This window comes from Chroicocephalus ridibundus, chromosome 1 (assembly GCF_963924245.1).
Source record: "Chroicocephalus ridibundus chromosome 1, bChrRid1.1, whole genome shotgun sequence".
NCBI lineage: Eukaryota > Metazoa > Chordata > Aves > Charadriiformes > Laridae > Chroicocephalus > Chroicocephalus ridibundus.
In genome coordinates this window covers 48249880-48271744 of record NC_086284.1, presented here as the reverse complement: position 1 = coordinate 48271744, position 21865 = coordinate 48249880, and the positions used below count along the sequence as shown (strand labels likewise).

At 40.5% G+C, this 21865-nt stretch overlaps 1 protein-coding gene across 1 annotated transcript in view; it reads left to right on the top strand.

The window, feature by feature from the left end:
* The window catches only part of TBC1D4 (TBC1 domain family member 4), a 114119-nt gene that overhangs the window by 76026 nt on the left and 16228 nt on the right, over positions 1-21865 (top strand). Inside the window, exons 5-13 of the mRNA XM_063335650.1 lie at positions 364-496; positions 2393-2484; positions 3263-3373; positions 4024-4143; positions 7963-8037; positions 9080-9306; positions 11147-11296; positions 18507-18667; positions 19612-19821. Of these exons, the coding sequence (XP_063191720.1) occupies positions 364-496; positions 2393-2484; positions 3263-3373; positions 4024-4143; positions 7963-8037; positions 9080-9306; positions 11147-11296; positions 18507-18667; positions 19612-19821 (1279 nt within the window). The remainder of the gene's footprint in view (positions 1-363; positions 497-2392; positions 2485-3262; positions 3374-4023; positions 4144-7962; positions 8038-9079; positions 9307-11146; positions 11297-18506; positions 18668-19611; positions 19822-21865) is intronic.

The window sequence follows — 21865 nt, the reverse complement described above, 5'->3', positions numbered from 1 at the left end:
GGGAGAAACTTGAAGCTAAAGAAAAGGAAATTAATGCTTTTTATTTAGCCAGCATGTATTCAAGCCAAAAATTCCCACTTGCACCTTCTCAAAACAGCGGCTGCCTGCCTAGTAAGCTTCGAGTAGTTGCAGTGAGATATTCAAAATTACACTCTACGAAGTCACAACAATTCGAAGATGGTGAGCATCCACAGAAAAGGCGGAAAAGCTGGGAATACAACCTTGATCTCGTTTGAAGACAGCAAATGGTGTTATTTTTTTTTATTGTAAAACACCTATCTATGGTGTGATTCATAAATCTAATTTGATGTATATGGCATGCATTTTTGTTTATATACTGTCTTTTCCCTCCTTCCCCTTTAGGTTGATGAGGTAATGCTTACCCTGAAACAAGCCTTTAGCACTGCTGCAGCTCTGCAAAATGCCAAGACACAGATCAAACTGTGTGAGGCCTGCCCTATGCATTCATTGCACAAACTTTGTGAAAGAATTGAAGGTAGCCGCTGAGTTTATTTTCTACTTGTCTTTTTCTGATTATTCTAGAATAATTTTACTTTATCTGTTAATTTTAATTACGTCAACCACGCACTTTCAACTTAAACAGTGTAAGAACAGAGGGAAAAGTATCCCAATAAGCAATTCGTACCATCACTTTGCACGCTCTGTGTAGGTAACAGCAGTAATGATACTGCAACTGAATATAGTATAGCTTGTGTTATAAATATATACTCTTTCAGTGTCCTACCTCTCTTAAATGTTAAGCAGAGAAGAAAAACCCACCAGTTCACCTTCTGTCTTTTTTTTTTTTTTTTTTTACTCAAGATGCATGCTTTCAAAATAGGCTGTAAAAAGGCAGTTGTGATCAGAAAGGGTCTTGCTTTCTCATGTGTTTGGTCTTTCCTGTGTGGGTTTATTTTTTCCTTCTTTGCATTTATTCTCTTACACACTTCAAAACCTAGTTCTATTATGGGAAATAAACAATTAAGTTAAGAGATTAATATCTAATGTAGATAGTGAAGGCAACCACCTGGCTTCAAATGTGAATGCACAAACCTTTGTAGTTTCTCTGGAAGTGATGTATGCGAGAACACATGCAAAAAATCTTCCACGACAGAATTTCTAAAAAGCAGTTATTGTAGCAGGATCCCATTTTTTTTCTAGTCACTCCACTATGTCATCTTGTTTTATGCAAAAAACCCAAATACATTACACTAGGCTTGCATCTTCTGGTCTGGTGATGATAGTGCTGATAATTGCCAGTTCTCCCTTTCAGTAAAAGTCACTATTGCTACTTACCTCCCTCTGGTGGATGAAAGGCAAAGTATAACATCTTAGTGGAGTGAAATTCTGTTAGGTTGTGACTGGTATTTCCTGCGTTTACAACAGATATTCAGAAGTGATAAAGCTTAACTGGGAAAGTCTTCTGTCAATGAAAAACCATAGAGGCTGCTGTATAAGGCAGTGTAAGTGCCTTGAATACAGGTACTTGCGAGCCTGGAATAAGTATCTAGTGTCAAAATAAAATATCTTGCAGAGTAACGACTACCATAATAGTAGTTTCATAAACTTTGTACTTAGTGACTGAAAGACTTACTTTAGTGTCCTTTTCTTTTTATCCATCTGCTTTATTTAGAGTCTAGAAGTTTATCATAATTAAATCCAGGGCTTCATGACTTTGGAAAATCTTGATCTGTTCTGATTGCAATTCTCTATGAACGATATCCACCTCGGATGGAAAAAAACGTATATCTTCGCTGATTTGGGGGGTTTGTTTTCCCTACAGTTTTTGCAGCTTCGTAGGACAAGGTCTGTGAGCAAATACATACTTCATCAAACATCAGAAAGTCTTTCCTTTATTCTTAGGGCTGTTATGCTGCTGTTGCTTTTAAAAGTGCCTTCAGTTCTCTGGTATGACCTGTACCCTGCCCTTTCCTTGGGTGGAAATGCATCTAAACTTTTCAATTAAGCACATCTGAAAACTTCTGTTTGTCTTGTGCATTGAGTATCTTTCCAGTTATTTATTTATTTTTTTATATATATACACATATAAAATGTTTCACATACATATATTGCGTGAAACACGTGTATATGTTCCTCTCTTCCTCCTCTGCCATACATACATCACTGGGGTAGGGAGCACAACCTTTTACCTAGGAGCCACTACTTGGCTGCCGCTAGTTCTGTTTTTACTGCTGAAGAAAGGAGATGAAGCCATGTGGTTTAGCAAAAGCTGAAGTGTTTTGTATCATGGATACTGCAGATATACAACTGTCATATGTTAAACTGGTATAAGCTCAAATGCAGGTTTATATCTTCTATTACCATTTTTTCAGAAGTATTTTGAGAGATCATTTGAGAATCTAGAATCTTTAATGTTCCTTTCTTTTCTCAGGACTCTATCCACCAAGAGCCAAACTTGTAATTCAGAGACATCTGTCATCACTAACTGATAATGAGCAAGCGGACATTTTTGAACGTGTTCAGGTAATATGTTAGATGCTGTTGTCTCAAATTTGAAAAAGACCATGTTAAAATGGACTAGATGTTTTTTTATTTTGATTATGGTTGTTTTGTTATGTAGTTGATCTAGAATTTATTATTGTTCCACCAAGCATCACACTGAAATAGCATTCTCCAACCTCATGTGTCATACACTGCTATCGGAATAGTTTTGGTTCCCAAATCCACTGAGATGTTCTGTGTTCATACCCAGAGCATTTTTTTTTCTGAGCTTAGATCTTCGTCTGTAAATGCATTTCCCTACTTGAAAGTGATGTGGGAATGAGTTGAGAGCAGGTGAGATATGCAGGTATCAGAGGTGATTGGAATTTGCAGAAGCTCCCTTTTGACTTATTCCGGGGCAAGAGGTGTAAGCAAGTGTACTCAAGCAGATTTAGGCTTCCAAATGCTGTGCTCCTCTCTAGCTGCCTGAAGAAGGGAATGCCTGTTTGTTTTTTGTGGGTGCCTTATTCCATTTATAAGGCTACACAGTGGCAGACAACCATAGGAAACAAAACGTGTGGGCGTAAGGCTCCCTCCTCTGCACAGCCTGTAGCATTCTCCATATGGAAAACTTTGGTCTGTTTTGCCCAGGAGCATGAAGGCACACAAACAGCAGTGCATTTTGACACGCTAATAGTACATTCTGGCATCTGGCATATCAATATATTAACTTCAAAGAATACGCATATATGGAAGGGGAAAATAAAGCGAATCATGACTCAAAAGACAACTTTTTTCTTTTCTTTGGTGTTACTGACAGAAAATGAAGCCTGACAATGACCAGGAAGAAAATGAACTTGTGATCTTACATCTACGCCAACTCTGTGAAACTAAGCAGAAAACACACATTCACATTGGTGAAGCACCATCGGTAAAACTTATTTTTGTATTATTTCTCTTCTTCCTCCCACTTTATTCAAATGCAACCTTGAATACTAGCAGGGCCATTGCTAGAGTTTATCAAGGGGTAGCTGAAGCTGGGTATTGTAATTCTGAGAGGATTGTGAAAGAGAAGTAAATTGATTTGATTTACAGTGGCATGCCTGGGGTTTTTTTTTCTTAAGTTTGGGGGACAGGAAGGGAGGGAAGAAAAATAACCAATTATTTTTAGGTCTAGATTTCCTTACAGTGTGAGGATACCTCTTCAGTCCTTTTCCTCCCTCCCTGATCCCCACTCCCAAGCAGTCATTTCTAGGGGGAATAGGGATAAAGAGGGCATTGGTTTTTAGTTTAAACTCCAAACTCACCTAGCAAAGGAAATGGGTCGCAGTATTGTTAAATTGATGTGCTTTTACAAGTCTTTAGGGATGAAATGTGCCTTTAACTGTGGGGCTTTTGTGTGTTTGTTTTTTGGGGGGCTGGGTTTTTTTTTGTTCTGTTTTTGTTTGTTTGGGGTTTTTTATAAATAAAGGCCAGGGGTATGTTGTTTATTATGTAACTTGGTCCAGATCTAGTCTTTGGAGGTCTGCAATTGCAAAAAGAATTGCCAAAGCTGAATTGTGTCCTTGCTTATTTCAACAGACCATTTCTAACAGCACGATTCCAGAAAGCACCACCAGTGGTGGCAGGTTTAAACTTGACATTCTGAAAAACAAGGCCAAGAAATCCTTGACTAGCTCTCTGGAAAATATCTTCTCAAGGGTAAGATTAACAACTCGTTGTCACCAGCTCTCCCAGATATCCTTGACAATGAAGACCTATCAGATTTTTTTTGTTTGTTTGTTTTTGGCCTCAGTCTGATAAATACTTAATGAAGCGATAAGCCTGTTGTGAAATCTGAGGGTTATAGCTGGGTTGATTGTGACTTAACTGTGCTAGTAAGCTTATGGTAAGGCCACACATAGAGAGGGGAAAAAAGGTACCTTTTTCTGAATAATGAATGCTTGTTGTAGGTGGCTGAGCGTTATCAGATGTGCTGCTTCAGATAAAAAAGATAATCAGGATGGCTGCCTGATCCCGTAAAGCGACATGCTAGCTTTTTTGAAAGCATGACTAAGTGTGCCTGCATAAACTGGAAATCTTTCTGTTCTGAGAAGTAATGCCACACCTCTCATAGCTAAAATTACTTATATCGGTCACTAAGAATCCTTAGAAAGTAGTGACAAAGTTGTCCTTTTGCAGGGAAAAAAAAAAGGCAATAGTTTTTTTTTTAAGTGTTCTTCATTTTAGTGTTGCTGGCCAGGTACAATGTGGAATTGTAGATGGCTATGGTTTTAAACTAGAGCAGGGTAGGTTTGGATTAGACATTTGGAAAAAGTTCTTTACAATGAGGGTGGTGAGACACTGGAACAGGTTGCCCAGAGAGGTGGTGGAGGCCCCATCCCTGGAGACATTCAAGGCCAGGCTGGATGAGGCTCTGAGCAACCTGATCTAGTTGAAGATGTCCCTGCTTACTGCAGGGGGGTTGGACTAGGTGACCTTTAAAGGTCCCTTCCAACCCAACATATTCTATGATAATTACTGGAACTCTCTTATATTACATAGCCTTTTAAAGAAGTCTGAGTTGCGAGTATTTCTTAGTGTCCCCTGCTCAGTAGAGAGAGTCCTGAAAGCAGAGAATAGGCATATAGAGGAGTAACTGAAGAAGGCTGGGTGCTGGGATCCAGTATGTTTTTACAGGGAAAGTGTGATGAGCTGTGAATACTGGATGGCAAGGTCTGAATATAATTTGGAGCAGTGAAATTAAGTTCCTTCTGCTAGAAACTTTAAAAGTACCGTGCTAAATTAAGGCCTAAGTTACACTTGTCCTGCACCTTATGTGGGTATGTCATAAAGTAACCTGCAAACATAGTATGCCACAGATGTTACCTATAAATAAAGGAGGCAAAATATTTGCCAGGGAGAATCCTTAGAACTGTTTGTGATGAAGGTTAGATGTAAATTTGACCTAGGACTGAAGCTAGCATTAAAACTGTCCTAGTCAAATCTGGCTTATGTTGTGTAGCGAGTTTTACACACTGGGGACTTGGTCTGAAGAGAGAGAGCGCGCACAAAAGAGAGCAGTGGCAGTCAGAAGATCTGGATAATTTCAGCGGTCTGGAATATCATCAAATGGTGACAGCTACAGTCATGCCTGTGCTGAGTCTGATTTCTTTTCCACATCTAAAGCACATGTGACTGGAAAGTGATCTAGCTCTGACGGTGGGTCACTAACCTTGCGGCGCCTGTGGAACAAGCGTACATCACTGGGAATGACAAAGTAAAGCAGCCCTGCTATATACGGACATGCTATCACTCTTATGTCAAGGAAAAATAATTTAGAAATGCACTGCTTAAGTTGAAGAGTCTCTGAAGGGAAATTGCTTATATATTGTTGTTTCTATAGTATGTTCCTTCTCACCAGGGCCACTGTGACGTGCTTCACGTTGTAGTGAAAGGATCTACATAGTCCATGATTGTGTTCAAGAGAAATGGACACGCGAGTCTGGATTAGGGCCATTTTAAGTTTGCTATTTATGCAGTGGACTTGCTGTTGTGAGGAAGTTGTCTTAACTTGAAACTGCAAGAGGTCAGGCACAGCAGTATGTTTGTAATCAATCATGATGCATATAGGGGTTCATCCTTGCAGATCCATTTAAAAGTTACACAATTCAAGACAGAGAAAAATAATTTACAGGGCAGCTGAACCACTAATTGTTTGGCTAAAGCAGGTATATATGATGAGTGCATATATACTGTGTTGTGCATTAGTGTGTTCTACAATGACTGTTTCAATAGTTCTTACTCTTCATCGGGCTATTGCAACAAGCCTAATGGATCATGGCTAATTCCTAAAGGTATTTAGGCACCAAATACCTATTGGTGTTGTGGGTTTTCCCCTCCTTAAGCCAGCTGCCAATCACATGGTATTGATGTAATGGGATGCTAATTATTGCCTGACTTATCATCTTTTTTTTAAAGTGTATTTAGTAACAAGGAGACCAAGAAAGAAATTCAGTTTTTTAAAAAATTGGTATTCAGCATCTTTTTTTTGTAGATAAAAAGTTTTAAGTAAAAAGTAAAAGTCAGTATATGCGGGGGAGAGACTTACACAGCCTCAATCTTAGCAAAATTAGAAATAAGTAAGTAGTAACCAGATATCTAGGAGCACTTTAAGTGGATGGCTTCTTAGCTAGATAAATAGCATCAAGTGACATTTTAAGCTACTTGAAGTAGCTTCTCGCTACTCACCATAGGGAAACGTGCTGGGTTCTGTGCTCAGTCTTCCCTTAGTCCCAGAGGAATGTCACTTTTTCACTTGTTTGTTTTGCTGGACTGATCTTATTTTTGTGGGATTTGAACTGAAAACAGGCTGTGGCTCCCTAATGAGGTACCTCAGAAAAATAAATATAACCTCTGTTTGACCTTATGAACAGATTTCTTCCAGCCCATGCTGCATTAACCTCTTCTGTTATTGTTTTTTCTGAACTAAAAAGCCCTTCTTACAGTGCCAAATGTGTGTGTTTTTAAAGCTAGTGAGAAACTTCCAAGTTATCCTTTGCTTTTGTTTTATTGTGAGGGTCAGTGAAGAGATGTTTCAGGCAGAGTATTCATTGGTAATGAGCTTAAATGGGATAACGTACTTAAAGGGCACTCTAAGTCTTGAAAATAAACCTTACCAGGAAAAAGTAGGCTAAATAAATATTGCTGATGTTGATGTAACTTCCCCTGTAGTTGCAAGCATACCGTGAGGAGCTGTTCCTATAGTTTTCCTAAAACTTGGAATACTTTTCCCCTGATAAAGTACTGAAAGCAACTTACTTCAGCAATTGGAAGTGTCCAACAGCAGACATCACCCATGTTTCATAGGAGTGAGTTAGCAGTGGAAGGTAGTCAGAAGTATTGTGGCTCTGTCACCTCTTCCTGTGAAACAAAATGACTGTTAACAATTTTGGTAAGGATCTGCTAATGCTAATTTCTAGCAAATTTGCCTCAGGGTTATCTACATTATAATTGAACAGACTTGTTTGTATGTGGTGCTATTTGGTTGGATTTTCAGCCAGAGAGCGTTTTTTTCCCCAGCTTTAGTGCTTTCATTACTTTTGCTGTGGTGGAATTAATTTGTCTGAAATGTCTAGAAATGGAGTAAATTCTCTGTTTAGATCGTAGTATGTCAAATGCATCTGTTAGCTGGAGTGCATGCACGGTACTGAAGTCTGGAGCTTTTGGAACTTGACTGTTTAGGCCAACTCGGCTATTTTGCCTCAAATGGATCAAGAAATACTCAGTCGCTTCAGACAGCGGAGCTGCAGGTTTAAAACTCCTGGGAACAAGCGGGGAGAAGATACAGTTTTGCCAGCTAAAGATGTCACTGCCTGTAAAATACAGTACTTGCCCCATGATCTGTGGTCTGTGGTTACGTCAAATGTGTCACGTGCTTGAACTGTCCTGTGTTCACCTGCACAGCTGTTGCCATCTTTGCTTAACCTTCAGAAAAAGAGGAAAAACACCAGATTAAATTACTTGCCTTTTTTCTTGTAGGGAGCCAACCGAATGCGAGGCCGCCTGGGTAGTGTGGACAGCTTTGAGCGCTGCAACAGCCTTGCTTCTGACAAAGTACGTAAGGAGCTTAGTTAAGATTGGCATGTTTTGTGCACGGGTATTAACGAAGCGTTAAATATGGCACTCCGTTTCAATTTTAAGGAAGTAGCACAAAGCACATCAATTTACAAAACTCAGATTTCCACTGGGAGGTGGAAGGTGTAAGAAAGCCGGCGTATATGTTGACTTGAAGCTTCAGCTTTAATCTATTGCCAGTCCTTTTTTTTTTTTTTTTTTTTTTCCTTCTTCTACGCTTCCCTTGCTTTTACAAAAAGCAGGGAATTTCTGGTCAGCTTCTGCCTTGTTTTGCTGAAGTAATTAAAAAAGGTCATATCTCAACGAAAGGAAATGCTCTGAAGGTGAAGAATCCTGAAGAATCCTTTCTGTAAGTAATAGTTGCTTTAGGAAGTAAGAATTTTTGACCTAAACCCAGCTGTTGGGGATGCTGTATGGGCACGAGCGGGCGGAACTCCGTTCACTTTCTTTTTATTTCCTGTTTTTAATGTTTTACCTCGCATGAGGATTGGTTGTTGGTTTTCCCAGGAGGTGAGGATTCTGTTATGGTTTTCCTGCTACAGTTACTCATAAACTGGCTGTGTAATAACAGCCGCTCTTCCAGGATATCGCTATGACGGTACAGGAAGTATGCTCGCGATATGTCGAGGAAACTAGCTAAAAGCGGTTTCTCTAATCTTGTCAATTCCTGTTTTTTCCCGAAAGAGACAGAGGTCCAGTAGCTGGAATGCTGATCCCTGTGAGAGGATGCCTAGAGTAATTAGTATGTTGTTTGCGTTGTATATATATTTTTATTCCTCCCTCCTCTTTCTTTTTTTTTTTTTTTTTTTTTTTTTTTTTTTTCCCTAAAGAAGGACGCTGCTGGTTTGGAGTAAATTACCAAAGGATGTCTGGTTTTGGCGATAATTAGCATACAATAGGCCATGACCAAGAAAGGGGAGAGGCTTTGGTGCCCCGATGTGGCGCACGACCCGTGGGGTTAGGCGGGAGCTCTCGTAGGGCGCAGAGCGGCAGGCCTCACTCCGCCAGCACTTCCTTTTAGGACGCTTCGCCGGGCGATTCCCCGCCAGCTACTCCTCCGGCGTCCCCCGTGTCCTCGACCTGGCAGCCGTTTCCCGAGGAAGATTCGGACTCCCCCCAGTTCAGGAGGCGCGCGCACACCTTCAGCCACCCTCCCTCCAGCGCCAGGCGGAGGATAACCTTCCAGAACGGCAGATCCCAGAGCGTCCGGTCCCCGCTGCTGCGGCAGAGCTGCGTCGAGACGACAAGGTGAGTCAGGGCATGCCGTGCCACACGCCTGCTGTCTGCTGCGATTTCGGTACATGAGTCTTACCCATGTTCCTCCTTGTGGAAGCTGTTTCTGCACTGCTCTGAGTTTTATTTATTTATTTTCAGCCTGTCTTCTCTCAGTGGTTTGGTGCTTTGCAGTAACTCAATAATCCCCGAATTAGTGATTCGGGGTAGCATCAGTCTGGCGAATTGATCATCAGGCTGGATGCCGGCGCCAATCTGTTCGTTTATTTATTTGTCGCCTCTGAGCTGAGCCTTTTTGGCAGTGTCTGTAGTCAGGCCCATTGGAGAAGAGGTCCTCACGGCTTTTAACTGCAGCGATGATAGCCTGCCGGTTTTATGCCAGGATGCAAAAGGCACTGACCGCTTCACGTGTCAGTCGATGTGTTAGCCAAGCTCCCAGAGAGTATATCCAGAATTAAAACTGGTGAGGAATATCACAAGTGGACATAAAGATTAAACACCTCCACTGAACTGTGAGGCATGCGATTTCCCTGTTTGCCTTTCTCCGGAGCTTCCCTGTGTAACTTCTTTCCCCTTCCTTTTTGGAGACTCTCCAGATATTAATATGTGGAACGCTGTTCCTTCAGGAGTTCCTCGCTCAGTCAGAAGAGGTCCCCACAGTTCATCGTGGCCCTCTTTGGTTGCACTTTCTTTCTCTGCCTCCATCCTTGCTATTCACAGTAACCGACGGTGCAAACTCCAAAACCTTTTCAAGATTCAGGCCCAGATGAGCTGAATTTTTCCTGTTGGAGGATCATTTTCTCCAAACTCTACTCATCTGTTTCAGTGCTCGGCTGCAATTATGTTTTTTGTGGCCTTTTTCTAAAAATGGTTTTAAATAATAATTTCTCACGCATTTGATGTCTAGATCAGTGTGAATGCTGAACCAGCTTGTAGAGAAAGGCAAAAAAGTTTATTCTGTTTAAGAGAATGGATGGGGGGTGAAGGGTAAGAAACTAGCCTTGAAATAACTTTGTTACATTGTGTTTCTGAAGAGATAAATAATGTGTTTTTTACTGAGATAAACTTTGTTTTGTTTTTTTTGTTTTTTTTTTTTTTGACACTGACCATGTTGTATGCAAACAGGAAACCCTGACAGTTCGAACTGAAGGACTTGCTGACTTAACTTCTTTATGATAACTTTTAAGAAGTCGCTGATTAAATGGCATCATCAGCAGATTTTCAGTCAAAACAGTTTGTAACAACTTGGTTCTAGGCTGGGATTTTTCTCTCTTTCCTTTCCTAGTGAGGATTAATCAAGTAAAAGAAACTGAATTAATTTTTATGTCCCCCGACACTTGTTACTATTATTCAGTAATGTTTAACTGTGTAGTAGGAATATCTTTCTTGATTTAAACACTTCACAAAAACGTATCCAAAAATATTGCATTTAAATAGTCTCTACTTTCTAATGTGTTCTAGCAATACATCTTATTTACAAGAGCAAGAGAAAACTGAAGGGGAGAAACAAGGTGGTTCATGTTATTGTAACCAGGTTTCTAAGAATATTTTCTGAATGTTTCAGAGATTCTTTTTCTGAATTTACTTTGAGAATAAATAAGGCTAAAGAAATAAGGTGGTCTACCAGTTCTGCAATGTCGTTGACATGTTTCTTAAAAGAAATCAGCTGTAACAGCTGATTAGTATCGTCAGGGAAACTGCCCAGTAGTGCACTTGGTACATTTTATCTTCTGGGAAACAAAGTTAACGTAAGCCAAGATGAGGTACTTGGCCAGTATCTTTAGTCTGGATGTTTTTTTTGTTGTATCCGAATCCATGCTGACCCACCTGCTATGTTCTCTTGTTGCCTGCACAGCCCTTTTGTAGAGGTTCAGTGCACTCTCAAAGAGAGTGGATCTGCGTCACCTGGTCTCCCCTCCTCTGTCTCTGCCCCTTCTTTCCTGAAAAGCTTTTACCAGGGATCAGGAAGGTTGCTCCAGCCCTCAGAAAGTGACCTCTCCAAGAGGTGAGAGCATTGTCTCCTGCCTAGTTCTTCAGTACCAACAGCTAACAGGATTCCCGGTTAAGCTGGGAATGCAGCACGTGAGGTTCTCTCACTCTGCCTTGTGCTCCTGCATTTCTAACAGACTTCTAAGTACTCGGTGCAAATGGGCGAACAGGCTTTTTGGCCAAAAAAGCCTGTTAAAAATAGAGGCTTGTCTGTTGACACCTAGTAGCTGTGACCCATTTCTGTTGCAGTGTTGCAAATCTGCGGCATTGGTTTGTCACTTGAAATGGCAATGGTTTTTAGCAGCATCACGCCAGTTTAATGCTTTCTCTGCTGAATGCAAACCAGCATGTGTTGCTGTGATCGTTGGCATGTGAAACTAAGAGAAGAGCAATGTGAAGAGTGTACAATACTAACATGGGATGCCTGTGCATGAGGAAGGGGAAGCACCAAGTTAGCTGGATGATACTAGCTGTGAGATGTTCAGAGAGGGCTGGCAAATAACTTCCAATTGAAGAGGAGTAGGGAAGAAGCGAAGATACAGCAAGAGGTTTCTCACATCAGTGTGAAAGACTGAGTATCTGAATGGAAGTCACACTTCTTTTTACTGTAAGAATAGGCCCTCTTTCAGGAGAGTGCTTGAGGAAATGGCGTATGGGTTATTTTTCTGAAGTGGGCCTGTAGTGAATAAGGTGGAGCTATATGGTGAATAAGGTGGTCAATGGTTTTGACCTTCATGATATTTTTCTTCCAGTTGCTGGCCTTTTTATTTCTCTTCTGTCAATGACAACTCCTTTTTCCTTTGTCAGTCTCTCCTTGTTCGCTAAACTATGCTTGTCTTTCTGGTACACTTAATCTCTGAGTGTGGCTCTCCCCTCATTGTTCCCAGAAGAAACCTGTGGCGTCGAAGAAGGTGGTTTTGTGGCTGGTTCTCCCTGGAAAAAATAACAGTAGATTGCATTCTTACCTCAAACAAGTCTTGATGAGATCTGGATTCTGAGTGTGTTAGGACATGATGATTTCAGTTATATGAGATAGTTGTAGAAGTTTTTTGTGGTGCCTAAGGGAATTTTTTCACCTTGTGGAGTACAGTTTAGAATCATAGGATAGTTTGGGTTGGAAGGGATGTGTAAAGGTAGAAGTAGGCATTTAATATCACCTGTTCTAAACCTCGTGTCCAGTAATAGTTACTATATAAGTGAATTGAATGTCTAGATTTTCCATTCCCTTCTACACTGCAGTAACTCTAGACTTAAGTAGCAGGTGAATTACTAAAGAAACTGACGAGTGCACACCAGAGTGTGCAGAGAAATGGCAAAAAAAATAACCTGTCTCTTACAGACTACCTCTTATTTGGGTTCCAGTCCAACTTTGTTTCTGTGTTCCCTTCAGTTGGCAGACTTGGTCCAAGCTGAACCAACACCCAGGTCAGTTTGTACAGGCAGCTGGATCCCATTAAACCTATCTTTCTGGATCTGTGGAATGGAGGCATAGAGTATTGTACTAAAACTGTACTTTAATGCCAGCTAATTCCAAGCTGAAATTTCTGAGATACTACTCTTTCTGGAATAGGTTATGAATGCTAGTAGAGATATTGCATTTCATTGTAATGGAGTTTTGAACTGTAAGGTTGGGAGATTGTCAAATTAGGAGTAATTCCCAGAAGACCACCCTCCTTCTACATAGGTTTTATCACGTACAGGTTTCTGAATAAATTAAAGATTAAATGGTATCAAAAACTCTTGTGAAAATGGGATCTCATTAGCTATAGATCTTGCTGTGAGCAACTGGGCCTGAATTGTCATCGTAAGGAAATTGCGGTAGTAAGGGTGAAGTGTTGGCATCTAGTTGGGTTCATGAAGTGAATACAGCAAATACAGTCAGAAAGACACGCTGAGTGAATAATGCTGATGTGGTAAGAGTGACTGAAGTAATCCAGCTGTCACTTGAACTGGCTAATGGAGAATGAAATTTATTGTCCAACTGATGGTGGCTGAAACTCCTTAAACTTTCCCTGATTAAGCTCGCAAATGTGTGTTGTGCCATCAGGTTTATGAATGAGAGGAAGTTCAAACTTTTTAACAGTGTGGTTTTTCATAGAACAGTTAAGAGTTGGAAGGGACCTTAAAGATCATCTACTTCTGACACCCCTGCCATAGGCAGGGACACCTTCTATTAGACTAGTTTTGTTTTTTTCCTGTGGGTTGGTTTGTGTTGGGTTTTTTCTTTTACTTTGGCTATTTTTCACAGAGAGGACCATCTTCTATACCCGTAGGCTCAATGTGGGCTGTTCTTACCATTCTCATGTGAGTGTCTGTTGGGTTGGAATTGAGCGTGGTGTAGCAGTCCTTTACAATCTGAAGACTATAGGCTGTTTAACTGTTAGGAACCCTAACTAAAACTCTCTAAATTCCTCTCTAAGAATAATCAAGGTTACTGCACATTTGTAAAGCGAATCCTATCCACATTGCACTGGAGAAAAATTCTTTATAGACCGACTTCCCTTATCATGTAGCTTTGAGATTACATGTGATGCAACAGGCAGCTTTTCTTGGTGTTCTGGTGAACTTTGATATGCAGGAGCAAAGCCAATTTCAGTCAGAATTCATTTTAGAAGGATGTTTGATTTGTAGCAGTCAGATGGGCCTGTGCAAATAACACCAAGCCAAGGTCAGCTGGGGAGCTGGGTGTTAAAAAGCAGTTCTGCTTATTATATATGTGTCTTTATGTATTGGCCACTCTGTAGAAGAGGATTCTGATCCATGTTTACATCACATTTGGCATATGGTCACAAACTCAGAAACTGATAACTAGGGTGTTGGAGATACAGAGGCTCTCACCTGACTGTAGACATCTTCATCTCATCTAATCAATGGAGAGAAGCTGGTGTTTCTGCAGCACGGTTGCTCTCATCCTAGTGAATATTCTGACATTTACAGACCTGATCTTGCCTATTTATCTACCTTCCTTCCTGAACACTAATGCAGCCAGTTGTGCCTGTCATGGGGAACATCTTCGTTTAGAAAGCATGAACCGTGCCCTAAAGGTGTCTTGACTTCATTAAAAAAGAAGCCTCGGTTGACTTGTTGGGATTTAAATAGCTGTGTTGGAGGTACCTAAAGCCAGGAGAAAAAAAATTATTCTCCAGTTAAGTTCACTATGGTGAAAGACATATCTTTTTTTCTTAACGTTTGTGGGGAGGCTGAGCTTTCTGAGGTTTAATTCTAATGATCACTACTGTGATGCTTTTTGTAGAAGAGAGAAAACACAGTTTTCTGCTTTAAGGAATGAACAGTGCAGTAAAGTTGCGCATCAGCATGATGTTAATAGGTGCCTTCAGAATATTTTTACTGCATTGTCAATTCATTTGTCTAGAGAGAATTCTAGGGTGGAAATAATCTTGCCTTTTGACAAGTGTGTTGTGTAGTGTTTTTAAACTTCCATTTCTGTAACTTGTGAAATTTCTGGCTTTTATTCAACAGCTAATCATGAAAGCTAGGCTATTGGAGGAATCTGTTTGGGTTTTTTTAATATAAAAATAAAAGCAACACTTTTAAAAATGAGACAACTTTCAGCATAGGTTTGACTAGCCCACACTGTTCATTGCATTGTTATGCAAGGATAATTTAATCTGATTTATCGCCACTTGAATTTGAACAGATTGCTTTTTGAAGACAGCTTTATTTTTCATGAAGGAAGTAAAATACTTGAGAATGTTCTTTAAACAAAATAGCGGAAAGTAATTATTCAGAATAAAAATATATGAGAGGAGTGAGAACCAACAGAGAGGTGTAAACTGATCGGAACTAGTTTTTCTTCTTCCCGGAGGGGAAGAATACTTCATGTGTTAGACCTACATATAGGCTTTTGACAGTTTAAGTCCTGGGAGTTGAAGTATTAGCTGTCTTTCTGTACTTGATCTGAGTGATTTTGTACCATCTCAGCCTCCAAATTGCAAAGTAGGTTGGGTTGATTCAATTGCTACTCAGAGCAATCAAGAGAAATTGAAATGAAAGTAACTGGGGAAAAAATGCAAGCATTGGCATGAGCTGCAACACTACTCTCGAGTCAGTTGGCTTGCATGGACTCAAGTGCAAAATAATTCTGATAAGTGTTGTGCAAAGAGTTCACAATAAATGGGGTAGCTTCGTGGGGTTTTTTGAATATCAGGCTTTTGGAGCATTTTAAAGAACAGTTTTGGAAAGTGATTTAGGTAACTTAATCCAAGCAATAAGCATGTTTGTAATCTGAACAAGTTTTTTGGGGTTTCTTCTTCCCGCCCCCCTCAATGGTCAGATATACTTTTGTTCTTTACTCCCACCATGTCTAGAGGAACTGTATGAGGTGTTGCTGGCCTGACTGAGCAAAGCACCTACCTGCCTGGCTGTTAAAATCCACGGCTACCTTAAAACCTGAAGTAATCTTGCAAATATGACCGAGAGCGAAGCCAACCAGTTAAGTTTAGGTGTGAAAGATGGTAAAGTCTAGGAAATAAGTATTGTGCAGCTCCTGTTTCAAGGAGGGGAATATTTAATTGAGTTAACTCGTCTGGTTTTTTGCACCAACCTTCTGAACCATTTCATCACAGGATAGGAGACATTACTGTTTGACTTCTTACTGCTTTTACTCTGTAGGGTATTGTTTCCCACCTTCAAATCTGATGTTAAGTTAGGACTTTTCTGTCTGTCTTGAAATGAGGAAACTTTCTTTGCTCCCTTTCTAGCCTCACTTTCCTTAAATCTTGGTGTTTTCACAGGTGCCCTTGCCTTCCAGTGAATATGGCAAGGTGTGTACATGAGACTTTCAGAAGTTTTCCTCTAATTCATGCATCAGACAGCTCTTTGAAAGCGGAAGTGATTAATGTTAGTTGCTTAAAATGCCAGGAGAATTTTGAAAGGGAAGGTTTAACAACAGAAATGTAGATCCTCAGAACTGTACGATTTGTACACTTCACGAGGTAGCACATGTGACTAATCCATCCCACTGCAAATTCTGCAACTCGGATGATGTAAACAGCTTTGTTTCATACCCTAAAATAGCCACTCTTTTATTCTGACTTTCCTGTAAATTTTACTACTGTAAATGGAGCACTATTCCTAGGACTGTCTGCACATTTAGAGGCACAGTAGCTGAATGTAGATTTTTACTGGTGTTTTTTTTTTTTTTTTTACATAGCAGTAGAAAGGAAGTTTTCATTCCCTTGTTATGTGGCTTCTATTTAGTAAACCCTGGAATGACTCAGTTTTTGTGTTCTAACATGTGATATGTAAGACTTGAAATAACAAGAAGTGGTTTCATTACAGTTATTTATAAAAACATTAGTTATAATGATTAATATATCCAAACTCAATACCTTATTTCTGCGAGTTGTTGGAATATACCTTTGGAATACCTCTAGATTCAAAATCGGTTTTGTAGTCTATGTTTAGCTAGCACAAGCAGTGGTTACCCCATCAGCAAAGACTGTGTAAGAGTTAGCCAAAGAAGATTGTCACAGGGTTTTCTCGTGCTGTTTTGCTTAGTGCAGCATGGGGCTCTACTGAGACCGCCTACTAATAGTACGATGCGTCGGGAACTGAGGCACTGTAGAAACTAAATTGGGACTAGAGAATAACTCAGACTGTTACCCAGGGCTCCCAGCCCATAGCACTGTTCGTAGTGGGGAGCAGGGGTGGTGCTTTACTGCTGGGTAGGTGAACTTGAAGATATGATTGTTTCTCTGCCAAGATACGGAAGCAGGTTCTGATACCCGTGTATGGCAGCGAGTCCAGTGTGCTCACTGAGGCTTATGGATGTCAGGGAGCTGTTGTAGATCATTATTATAGGGACAGCTTTGGTCACCAAAAAGGCCAGTTCTAGTTTGGTGGGTTATCATTCAGCACAGAGTACTTGGTATGAAAAGTGCTGATTGAAATGGTGTAGCTTGGTAGACTAGTGTAGCTGAAACTTCACAGTGCCTCTCTCACAGATCTCTCCTTTTGTGCAAGCCAGATGTGAGGAGACAAACTGCAGCTGGCAAACTGCGATCACCTGCCAACTGGCTTACCACTAAAAACATAGAGAACGCTTTACGTGCTGGCCTTTCCTTTCATCTAACTCTTTTTAGAGACTCTGCACCTGTAGCGTGGAAATTCGTCACAGGATGAAGGTTTGGGTGTAACTGCTGCTGTGTTGATGTAGCAGGTTTCCCTGTGATGAAGATGAAGCTGCAGACACAGCTCCCTGTATTTGATGCTGTATTCTAAGAAGCCTGTAGTTGTGTGTCACACTGATGTTGCATGGATGGATTTGTGGCAGATAATCAATCTACCCATTGCTATACAAGATCTGTGCACCTGCTTTACCACCAGAAATGAAAAATGCTGAAATATTTCTGAAAATGGCTCAAGTACTTCTGAAAGCTTAATGTCCTTTCCTCTGGCAGTAGTCAGTAGAAAGGTGTGCTTGGTGTCCTCTTAAAAAAAGCTTCCCTGTATCCTCTCCTTGCCTCTTCCAGCAATATAAGCTACTATTAAAATTACTTTGTAAATACATTTCTACATGGTAACGGTGGAGAAGATCAGCTCCTTTCTGGTCATTGTGATGTGAGCTGAGCCTGCCCTTTGTTGCAAATTCTCTGTTCCTTTAGCTGGAGATGCTGATAAAACTTGAGGTCATCTGACCCCATTTGTGCAAAGTGAAGCATCTGCTTCTTGAAGCACTGCAAGGAGGCTGCATGAGAAGGCCAGAAGACTGCCTCCAGTGAGATATTCGCCTTTGAGCTCATTGTGCCATTTAAAATGGCACTAAATGGAGCGTTGTGCTCTGCTAAAGCAACGTGTGCTTTTAAGGGTATTACACAGATTGCCCCTGTAAGACTAACTAACATGGCAAAACAAAACCCATTGCTCTCAGTTTTAGAGGCTAAATATTACTATGTTTTCCTCTTAGCTTTTCAGAAAGTTTAGCTTTTATTCTGAGCTTCCAGCTGGGCACTGTGTGAATGCTATGAGTTCTTCTTGGTGGTATGTAGTGCAAACTTCACAGCACTGTGTTACAAGACAATAATTGGGCACTTCTGTATTCGAGGTGAACCTCACACACAGCACGCTTTGCCTTCTGAAGCTTCCTAGCAAATGCTCCTGCAGGTTTGGCTGTACGTTAGACAGACTTAATAAAGATTATTTTTTATTTTTTCATCCAAAGATGACTGACTTTGATCACCCCGTCTGCTTTTTCTTTCCTTCAGTGATGGGGAGGGAAAGAAAAGAACATCAACCGTCTGCAGCAGTGAATCTCTAAATGCTGTGGGGGAAACACTCACACCTCGCCGCATCTCCTGGCGGCGGAGAATATTCCTGCAGGTAGCTTCACCTATGAATAAATCTCCTTCCAAGATGCAGCATCCAGGTCTGTGTGTGCTTTTAAAGAAAATAAACAAGCACTTGTTATGAATAGTTATTACTGTAGTGAACTGCAACATGTGAAAATAGGAAAAGGAGAAGGGAGTCAGCTTGATGCAATGTTTTTGCTAGAACCTCACTAGTGATCAGTTGTGCTCAGTTGGCTTTAGGTCTGTGTTGCTTTGAACAGAGGATTCTGTCATCAAAATCAAATGAATTGCAGTCTGCCGTGGCTGCAGTGGTAGCAAGGAAATGAAGAACTGCCTCTTGCTGACAAAGATACTCTCCTTAACAGTTAGCAAATTTTTACCCTAGCCTGCTTACATAATAGTTTTTGTATTTTATGTAATAGGGTTTGCAGAAAATGGCAAATTTTCTGCCTTGTCCTTGTACTGCACATAGCACTTGATGAGTGCGTTAATAATTCTTATAGCTTTAGCTCATTTAAGGTAGAAACCTCTGAAATATCTGAAATCCTGTTTTGTTGATAAAGTCACGTTGGTGGAATTCACAAACGTAGGTAAATGACAAAATATAATTAGTGACCGTAAAGGGTGCTATAGCAGTGCCCATAGTGCAGCTTAGCAGATGGAAAAAGTTGCTTTTAGTATAGAGCCTGTGGTAAATCACAGCAGTAAACGAGCTCAGCTGTAAAGGGGACTTTATGGATAAATGCCTCTAGAAGGAGCTAGCAGGGGAAAGGGTTGAAATACTGGGTAACCCTTTATTTCACTTTATTTAATTTAACTATAATGATATTTAGTTTAAATAAAACACTTTATTTAAAAATATTTCTCTACTGTTGAACTGCATTTTCTCTGTCTTTGGAATCGGCGCCTCGCTGCTGAATGTGGAAGACAACTATTTTAGTTCTGCTGTGACTTAGATTTTTTTTTTGTGATATGTCAAAAAAATAAGAGTTTCCTGTAATAGCTTTCTGATTCTTTGCAGATGGTCATGATGGAAGTGAATTGTTACCATTATCCCCTCTTGCTCCACCCTTGGAGGAGGACCCTCTTGTTCTAGTATTGCAAAATGAGGATGGTCCGGATAAAACTGGAGAGAGGAAAAACTCAGAAGAACTACAAAGTCTGTGGAGAAAAGCCATCCATCAACAAATTCTGTTACTTCGAATGGAAAAAGAAAACCAGAAGCTGGAAGGTTAGCTATTTAGAAAATATCCCTAAAAAATATTCCAAATTTTGCTGCCTAAAGCTGAAAACTGTACTGGTGTTGGGCACGTCAAACAGAGGTGTGATTCTGTAACTTTTTGGTTAACAGTTCTGGAAAGAAATGTGTTTGCCCAGTTCTGTCTCTCAGTCTACCAGGTTCTCTGTCCACCTGCCAACTCTTCATGAGTCACCTTAGTTAAAGAAGAAAATGGTAACTTTTCCTTTTTTAGTGTGTGTTAGACAAAGGTTGCTACAGTCTGTGTTCTAGCTGACTAAGTCTAGGAATTCTAATGCGATGTGGAGTCAGGAGAACAGATGCTGTGTGAACACTTAGGTATGGTAAACGTTACCCTCTATATCTCGTTTCAGTCCTTTGCAGCGCATGGCATTTCTCTCCAGGCTCTCTGTCCTTCTTTAACCACATCACAGTGGTAATTTATAAATATTTGAATCCAAATATGATTTTTGAGCAACTGGCTCTTGAGGTATGTCAAAAAGCTCATTTTTCAGAAGATGAGCACTGTGTACTGAAAACTGAGTGCTGTTGCCGAGGGATCTGAGGTTGGCCTTGCTGACTTGTCAGCTGCCTGAGCTTCTGGCTAAGATTTTGGGGATTTTTTATGACTGGTCAAGACTCGCACAAATAGGATGCAATATCTATCCTAGCATATAGAAATTCTTCAGTATAATAGACTAATAGCTTTTGTTGCAATTGGAAAATTTCAAATGCGCACTCTGCAGTCACTGCCCCCATCTCCTCCTGTGTGGTGTATAACCTCATATATAGTAGTCAGATTCTTCAAACAAAACATAATGATATTGTTGAGGTCAGTTAACTCTTTTTTCCTTCTTTAGTGCTCTTTACTGAGAAGGCAGGGGAGGAAACTAAAACAGAAGGACAGAAGTCTTTCCATGTCCCCAGAAGGCGTACATCCTTGAATGTATTTCCTACACATGTAGCATATTTCTTGGTGCACTCTCCACAGAACTGTGTGTCAACAGGGAGACAAACTGTGGAGAAACTCCTAGATTCATAGGGAACGTCTAAAGAGAAGTCTGTTTTCACTTTAGCCAGAATCTTCATTTGTTTTTTTTAGCAGTCAGTCTGCTGTTGTGGGGTGAGGAGGCTGGACGTCTGCTGTAGTGACTAATTTCATGTTACTCCCTCTGGTAGTATGAGCTGCTGAGGGAAAAACTTTTCTGTACCCTCCCTGTGTGGCTGGAGGTACTGGAAACTGTTAAATCAGTCCAGTTCCTTAAGACTCAGTTCTAGGTTATTTCCATTCTGTAACTGATAGGTAGAAGATAAGTTCTGCCTGCCTGATCATTTGTGGTGAAAACCAGAGTGTCAGCAGTGGAGTCTCCAAACTGGCACCCATTTGCCAGCCCACATCTTGGTTTGTGCTCCAAGGAGCATTTTCCGTTCTTGTATGCAAGTTCATAAGTACTGCTACTGAAACTGGTGCTCTGGCTAGCTAGAATTCATCATCTTATTTTCAAAGGGTGAAAAGTAAACTGTCTTAATGCTGTCTCTAGGCTTCCTTTCTGTGGGCTGCTGTAACATGGGCCATTTTATGGACAGGACGTACGCAGAACTGATACGTTCCAAGCAAGTGCTGTTTCGGGCAGTGGTTGGCATCCTAGCCTACAATTAAATGTAGATCTCGGGAATGGGAAATGTAATAACAGAAATGCATCCGTTTCTCTGCTTGAAGCCACGTTCCTAGCTATGAATTTATTCATCTGTAGATGACTGGTGTAGGACTGGAATTGTTGTGGAATTGGTTTCAGTGGTTTTCTGTTAATGTTTTGTTGATTTTTATTTGCAAAATATTAATAGAACCTCTTTTCCTGTTCCTTTTGCTGTCGAGGAGACTTGAATACTATTAGCTCTTTGTTTTACAGAAGGTAAGTTCTATGAATTGCACAAACTTGCTTTTGTTTTTTTTTTTTTCTCTCAGCAGCTAAAAGCTACTTTTTCCAGTAGATGACCTAAAAATATAAGAACTATAAAAAGTAGCAGGCCACCTAGC